Raw genomic sequence first — 8,578 nt, forward strand, 5'->3', positions numbered from 1 at the left:
AGGCTGTAACGTTATAACCAGCTTCACCTTTATTCTCCCCACATATCCTGTTCTACGGCAACCGGAGGGAACATACACAGCCTCGCACACACGCAATAGAACACAACACAACACAACACTGAACAGTCTGTTACACTATCAACAAAGCAAGGACTAAAGTTTTACTGAATCCGTCAACTCATACTGCTTTTAATGCTAACCGTAGGTGTCTTTGGTTGCAAGCCCAAAGAGGAAATCGTTAAAAATGCCCGACTTTGCAGTGCTCGCTCATTTCATATCAGGTATGCTGTAGTAGGCTGCTAGTGACAGCCACATCGCTCGGTTAGTTAACAACCAAGTAACGTTAAATGTCATTATTGAGTTGAACTGATTGGAACGAGGACATCATTAAAAATGCCCGAAATGTAGTGCTCTTCATAATCAGGTAAGCTGCCTGAAACTGTAGGCTGCTCAGCCACATCACTCGGTTAGAACGACCAAGTAACGTTACATAATGTCATTATTGAGTTGTGTGCATTATCAACATAACAATATATCTTTGCAAGTTACATAATAATTATCTACGCTATCCCCAGTAATAAAGGAATGCACGATATATGTATTGCTGGCCACTCTAGGCTTGGCGAATTGACAGCGCGTGGTATGGGTCTGTAAGACGTATCCCATTAACCAACGTTAATTTCGATGCATAACATTGCTTATCACTAGGCGATAAGCTGTGGTAGTAAGCCGAGAACTGCATTTTAAAACTAAAATCTAACTGTGTGTCGCAGATGAGCACAGAGCAGTCCTGACATCGGCGTCTTTCACACAGCTCTGTCTGTGTCAATGAGCGGCTCCGGGCTTTTTGCCTACACGATGCGCGCGCAGCTCCATGTTGACAAGCTGTATAAGGGGTCTATACAGACAAACACTTAAGTAACAAACACAACAAAACTCTTTACATAGACAGAAGGAAAGAAAGAAAAAACTACACGAGAAATAAAAATAAAATACAAATATAAATTCTAGGACAAGGAAAAATAAATAAAAATAAAACAAAATAAAATAAAATAAATGCCATGAAGGGTCCCCTATTCATCGTAATATTATGCCATGTCATCTAATGTACCGTACTCCAAGTAGTATTTCTGTTGTGCTAACTAATCCCAGCATTGGTCAGTCCCTATTACCCAGACCCAGGTGCATAATATACTTCCCCCATTTCTCTAAATATTGATCAAGCCTGTCAATTTTTCTGTAGATAATTTGTTCATGAGAGGCCACTTTGCTGAGTTCCGTGAACCAGTCTTGAAAAGATGGGCTCCCTGGTGTCTTCCACCCCCTCATCAGAACCTGCCTGCCCACCATAATGCATGTCAAAATCAAGTCGGCCACACTACAATGGGCAACTTGTAGAGGATCACCCAGTATATATAGAGAAATGTCCATGATGCGTTCATGGACCCGCCTGAGGAAATCTTGGATCACTGGGCACTCCCATAACACGTGAAATAAAGTGCCCTCTGAGTCTGGGACCCGACACCTCCAACAAATCTATGCTTTTCTGAGAGTATACTGATATGGTGGCTCAGTGGTTACTACTGTTGCCTCACAGCAAGAAGGTCCCGGGGGCAAACCCCGGTCCATCCCAGGTCCTTTCTGTGTGGAGTTTGCATGCTCTCCCTGTGTATGTGTGTGTGTGTGTGTGTGTGTGTGTGTGTGTGTGTGTGTGTGTGTGTGTGTGTGTGTGTGTGTATGTGCATGTGTGCGTGTAGGGACAGCAGTTGAAAAGCAGCCGTAGTCTGGATAGCACTGGCAGATTTACAGTAATATGCATTGTCCCTCAAATCAATCAATCAATCAATCAATCAATCAATCAATCAATCAATAGGTCACATCAGTCAAATGGGGGGGTGGTAGTACCCCTAGGGGTACTCTGAAGGACTGCAGGCAGGACATTTCTAAAAATGTCGGCTATTGTTTTTTTTAATAGGATATTGGCTATACTTGTAAAATAATGCCACCATAATAAATGTATTAAATCTAGCCTAAATAAAGGAGCAGCCTAAGCTGGGGGAGAAAGCTTTGGTGCAGCTGCAACCCTTTGCATCCACTTTTCTTTACTGCAATGACCCAGATCAAAGCAAAGAGCCTGATCACTGCAGCTGCCTGCCGACGACACACAGCAAAAACATCGCAAGTCAAGCACAAACTCTACTCTGCCAAATTACATTACAATCGGTTCCATTGTCCCCCCCTGTCCAAAATGTTTTGTGCTGGCGAAAGGGGTAGGCTACTTTGCTGAAAACACGTCGAGTGTGACAGTCAGTTAAATTTGTAAAATAAAAAATAAAATAAAAATAAGAAAAGTTGAAGAATCGTGACTAGCCAGCCTCTTGAGCACTGCATTGAGGATGTGTTGTGGAAAGAGAGAGGGATGAGAGCTCACCTGTCATGGCACTGGCAGCAGCAGCAGTAGTAGCAGGAGGACTTGGAGCCGCCGTGGTCATCCTGGTCGTCGATATTCAGACGGGAGGACTGACAGGGAGCCTGCGGGCAAGGTGCACCTGGAGCCCGGGCTGAACACTGCGCACCCCCCGCTCAATACACACTGCGGCAAGCAGGGGGAGAGGAGCATGTGCCAAGTGTGTGCGTGTGTGTGTGTGGGTGTGTGTGTGTGTGTGTGTGTGTGTGTGTGTGTGTGTTTGCGCGTGCGTGTGTGTGTGTGTGTGTGAGAGAGAGAGAGATGTGAGTCAGAGTAGACCAGCTAGCATCATAAATTGTACTACTTTCTCATCTCGCAGTCGCATTAACGTCGGAGCCTACATGTCACCCCCTCTCTCTCTCCCCACCTTTCCTGTCTGTCTGTCTGTCCTATCCAACAAAGGCAAACATACCCCTCCGCCCCCCCCAAAAGGTAGGCCTACCTGTGTGAAAATGGGAAATAGCCTAGCAATTGCTCTAATTCTAATTGTTTGCCTCCGAATTTATGTCACAATAAAAATACAGTAGCCTATCTATTTATGTAAAGTTATTATGTATGTAAAATATTTTTTATTGATAAATAAATTCAGAGGCATATTATTAATTAGGCTATATGAACGCTTAGCCACTGATTCATTTACAGATGCTACTGCTCTTCTCTCTTGGTTCTTGGTTCATTTGGCACGTGCACGAGCCCAGCCCAGGCGGTATTACGTCATGATTTGGCCGCTGCTGCACACACACACACACACACGCACGCGCGCACGCGCACGCACGCACACACACACACACACACACACACACACACACACACACACACCCTCCAGAGGTTTACTCACAGTCACAGTCATGTCCTATGGCTACTCTAAAAATAGCAGCACGTGTTTTGGTGGAAATAAACTGTAACATGCCATGACAATAATTTTAAACTTGGCGGTGTGTAGCAGTGTGTGAGAAAATCATGACTGCCATAAAAAAACACCGACTCGTTATTTAGGAGTGACTAGCAGGTTGTAGCTACTATGTAGGCTATGTAAGGCTAGAACTGAACGATACAGTGCATAGTGCTCCAGCTGGGATGGCCTCTCCATAGGCTCGTTTTATTTATTTGCACACTTTAAAATAGAAATAGACATATCCCCCTCCAGGGCCGCCGCACCCTATACGCAGAGTATGCAGACTGCGTAGGGCATCATGTGACTGAGGGCACCAAAAAAAAAAAAAAAAATTTGGTGCCCTCAGTCAGGCCACTCACTGAACAGCAGGCCAGGCGCCGCCTACTGGTTTACTAGTGGTTTTATTACTTTATTCAGGGTTAAAGTGGGTGCACCTCATTGTAAAATTGGACTCGGCCCAAATTGGGCTTCAAACGGCCCAAATTGGGCTTCAAACGGCCCAAATCTGGCTTAACTGGCCCAAATCTGGCTTCAAACGACCCAAATCGGGCTTCAAACGGCCCAAATCGGGCTTCAAACGGCCCAAATCTGGCTTCAAACAGCCCAAATCTGGCTTCAAACGGCCCAAATTGGGCTTCAAACAGCCCAAATTTTTCGACGCCGCCCTTCGGACGCCGGCACGCACGTCGGCCCATATCGGCCTGGCCTGCTTGGTATCTAATGCCCGGCCTGAATTATGATCCCAGTCCATCACAAAACCATTACGCTTAGGGCACCCAAATGGCCCAAATGACCCTGTCCCCCTCTCACCGCCAAACATTTTACATTGACTCTTCCCCTGCTTGTCCCAAGTGCAAAACAGAGACAGGCAGTCTCACTCACTGTCTATGGTCATGTAGGAAAATACAGAAATTTTGGCATAGGGCCTACTGTAGGACAGGAAATGAATACCATCCTGTCCATCGATATAGAGTGTGATCCGTTACACATGCTTCTAGGGATACAGACTGGCCTTATTAATGATAACTATAAAGGGAAACTTTACAAAATGTTAACATTCTGTGCAAGGAAGTGCATTCTGTTGAACTGGATAACTGACATAACCTGACTCCGCCTGACAAGCTTCCTTCCAAAACACAGTGGCACAATGTGATCCTTGAATATGTATCATTAGATTATTTGACATGCATGTTACACCACAAAGACACTGTATTTCATAAGACGTGGGAACCTTTTATGTCATACATTGGTGTAAATATTTTTTCTATTTTTACAAGAGGGTTTGAATAGTACGGACCTATGTGATGCCTATAATTCACTTTTCTTTTTCCCCTCTTTCATTTTATGTAGGCTAATTCCTGAGTCATATGCCTGTTTGAATGCGTGAGTTGGTGAGCTGAGATGTCTTATGTTGTTTTGGTTTAATCTCCACCCCTCCCTATGCCACCCCTCACTATTGTTTTGGTCTGTGAGTTGTTGTTACTTTTTTTTTAATCAAAATTCAATAAATATATTGTTAAAAAAATAGAAATAGATAAAAAGAAAATGCAAATAACAAAATAATGTGCAGGTAGAGACAACACCCTGGATGGGCTTATTATACTGGGTCTCTAAACCAAATAATAACACTAATGTGTACAAAGCATACAACACACAGGGATGCAAACTACATTGTGGTGACATGCACCACGCTCCATGACTGCATCCCTGAATACAACAGAAACAAAAGAAAGAAACAAGAAAACAAATAGACAAGGAAAAGAAAATCAACAGTAAAAAAAGATCAACAAACGAAAAACAAAAGAGCAATCAAAATGAGTGAGTAGACAGTTAAAATGTCAATGTAAAAACACGATTTCACGATTTCAGACGGACAAGCCCGTCTTTATTATCACACGAACACTTCAACACATGCATGCGGCCACAACACACACTCATGCTGACGGTGGCCGGTGAAATATGTCCTCTGCATTTGACCCATCCAGGCTTCTCCTTTCCTCCAGGGGGCAGGCCAGAAGCAGTGGTCGCTTTTTCTTTCCAGCGCCCGGGGACCAACTTCAGACGTTGTCGTCACTGGTCGGATGACGATCTTCTGCATGTTTTTAGTGGGGGGTTATGTACGGAGGAACCCCCTGGGGGGCACGGGGAGAACATGCAAACTCCACACAGAAAGGGCCTTTCGATGAGATAGCCCACCTGGGCAGTAGGCACTGAAGATATGGGGGGTCACAACTCCAGCGCCCACAGCATCCCAGGCGAGAATCGAACTCAGGACCTTCTAGCTGTGAGGCAACAGCGCTACCAACTGCGCCACCGTACCCCCTCCAATGTGTGGTGTAATGTGTGACTCAGAGAGATTCTAAGCTTGCATGGTTTTAAATGAGTTAAGAGATTATGTTTGGCAATATTGATATAGGTGTTCCACAGTATGGCACCTCTGTAGCGTATTGAAAATGGGTTTTAGTGTGACAGTATAGGGGGGGTGAAGGTGACCTGAATGTCTTGTATGTGACAGTATAGGGGGGTGAAGGTGATCTGAATGTCTTGTATGTGACAGTATAGGGAGGTGAAGGTGATCTGAATGTCTTGTATGTATGTGACAGTATAGGGGGGTGAAGGTGATCTAAATGTCTTGTATGTGACAGTATAGGGGGGTGAAGGTGATCTGAATGTCTTGTATGTGACAGTATAGGGGGGTGAAGGTGACCCGAATGTCTTGTATGTGACAGTATAGGGGGGTGAAGGTGACCTGAATGTCTTGTATGTATGTGACAGTATAGGGGGGTGAAGGTGACCTGAATGTCTTGTATGTGACAGTATAGGGGGGTGAAGGTGATCTGAATGTCTTGTATGTATGTGACAGTATAGGGGGGTGAAGGTGATCTGAATGTCTTGTATGTGACAGTATAGGGGGGTGAAGGTGACCCGAATGTCTTGTATGTGACAGTATAGGGGGGTGAAGGCAGGGGCGCCGTATAGGGGGGGAAAGGTAGGACGATTCTAAGGGCCCTTGAAGCTGACAGGGGCCCTGTCAGCTTCAAGGGCCCTAAAAGCTTGGACACTAGGCAATTTTTTGCAGTATTAAATTATTAACCTATTGTAATGAATATACTATTTTATTCAATGTACTAGTAAAACGAATTGCTTCTTTTTGGCAAAAAAGAAAAAATCCTCTTCCACACACACCCCCCTTCGATTTTCAAGAAATGGTTTCTCCCTGCCTGGCTGACACTACAGGAAAAATAGGCACGCCTCCCATCCAGGCAGCGTGGGGCAGCAGCAGCACTACGCAGTATGCGCTGAGATCAGATCATGAGAGGAGAGAGCAGAGAGGAGACGCAACCAGCAACATGCCAAAAGCAAAGTCAGGTTTCAAAAAGAGAAAGGATAGGCAAGAAAGAGAGCAGAGAGAAAAAAGAGGACAACAGTGCCTCACGCAGTTTTATAGGAAGGCAGGTGAGTGAGCTGGACTGGTGCAGCTGTCTGCCTGTCTCTGTGTGAGGCGAGGCAGATAGCCTACGCTACGTGAATCACTCTGTTAACCAGAGAACTGTCTAGTCTGTCTGGCGCCATCTGAACATTTATTCAACTTTTCTTAACTACTGGAAATTACCCTGTTAGACCTTAGTGAAATATGCTTACTTCACAGAGTGTTTACATTTCCCTCTTGTCCTGTCTAGCGAACATTTAATCAATGCAAACAATTGTTTGCAAGCCGTTCATATAAATCAGTTGTCCCTGCCTGGCTCTTGCCTAACACAACAGATGCAGAATCAGACACAGGCCCCCCCCCCCCCACCGGCACCTTCCAATGAACCAGTCCTCCTAACTGATGAAGGAGGTGAGACACACACACAGGAGCAGCATTGTGTTGAATGACATGGTAGTTGGCACAATTGCAGTGGGTCTGTGGGGATTTATTTGTAATAGGGCCTACTACTACTACTAATAATAATAATAATAATAATAATAATAGTAATAAAAAAATAAGAAGGATCAACACAATTTATTTGTCCACATAATGACCATTATATGAAAGGAAAAGCAGCCCACAAATGACAGCCAATGAGAAAAGGAGAACATAATGATATTAAGACTGAATAATGATATCACAACAGTCTCATGCTAAACACTCCTGTTGGACTCCACATGTGTATCAATATTATTTCTAGTCATTAGTTGATAGTATTTCTTTGTTCCCTCTGGTGTATTCAGAGCAGAGAGAGAGTATGATGATTCAACAGGGATGATAGTGAGATGAAGGTGGGTGAGAAAAGGAGCAAATATTGATGGTTAAGACTGAATAATGACAACACTACAGTGTTATCCTAATATAATTTAAAATGCGATATTATCCTCTAAATCAGCTTCAAACAGCCCAAATTTTTCGCCGGCGCCCTTCGGACGCCGGCATCAGTGGGGCACATGCTATGTCCTGTCATGGGGCCCAAAATCCCTGGCGGCGCCCCTGGGTGAAGGTGACCTGAATGTCTTGTATGTATGTGACAGTATAGGGGGGTGAAGGTGACCTGAATGTCTTGTATGTATGTGACAGTATAGGGGGGGTGAAGGTGACCTGAATGTCTTGTATGTATGTGACAGTATAGGGGGGTGAAGGTGACCCGAATGTCTTGTATGTGACAGTATAGGGGGGTGAAGGTGATCTGAATGTCTTGTATGTATGTGACAGTATAGGGGGGTGAAGGTGACCTGAATGTCTTGTATGTGACAGTATAGGGGGGTGAAGGTGATCTGAATGTCTTGTATGTGACAGTATAGGGGGGGTGAAGGTGATCTGAATGTCTTGTATGTGACAGTATAGGGGGGTGAAGGTGATCTGAATGTCTTGTATGTGACAGTATAGGGGGGTGAAGGTGACCTGAATGTCTTGTATGTGACAGTATAGGGGGGTGAAGGTGATCTGAATGTCTTGTATGTGACAGTATAGGGGGGTGAAGGTGATCTGAATGTCTTGTATGTGACAGTATAGGGGGGGTGAAGGTGATCTGAATGTCTTGTATGTGACAGTATAGGGGGGTGAAGGTGATCTGAATGTCTTGTATGTGACAGTATAGGGGGGTGAAGGTGATCTGAATGTCTTGTATGTGACAGTATAGGGGGGTGAATGTGACCTGAATGTCTTGTATGTGACAGTATAGGGGGGTGAAGGTGACCTGAATGTCTTGTATGTGACAGTATAGGGGGGTGAAGGTGAT

General features: G+C 44.6%; 1 protein-coding gene across 1 annotated transcript in view; it reads right to left on the reverse strand.

The window, feature by feature from the left end:
• map7d2b (MAP7 domain containing 2b) overlaps window positions 1–2,460 on the reverse strand; it is a gene marked incomplete at its 3' end in the record, with an annotated part of 86,970 nt that extends 84,510 nt beyond the window's left edge. Inside the window, exon 1 of the mRNA XM_083632003.1 lies at window positions 2,432–2,460. Coding sequence (XP_083488129.1) covers window positions 2,432–2,438 — 7 coding nt within the window. The 5' untranslated portion in view covers window positions 2,439–2,460. The remainder of the gene's footprint in view (window positions 1–2,431) is intronic.
• Between the last annotated feature and the right edge of the window lie 6,118 nt (window positions 2,461–8,578).

Source organism: Poromitra crassiceps (assembly GCF_964638095.1).
Source record: "Poromitra crassiceps genome assembly, chromosome: 2".
Taxonomy (NCBI): Eukaryota; Metazoa; Chordata; class Actinopteri; order Beryciformes; family Melamphaidae; genus Poromitra; species Poromitra crassiceps.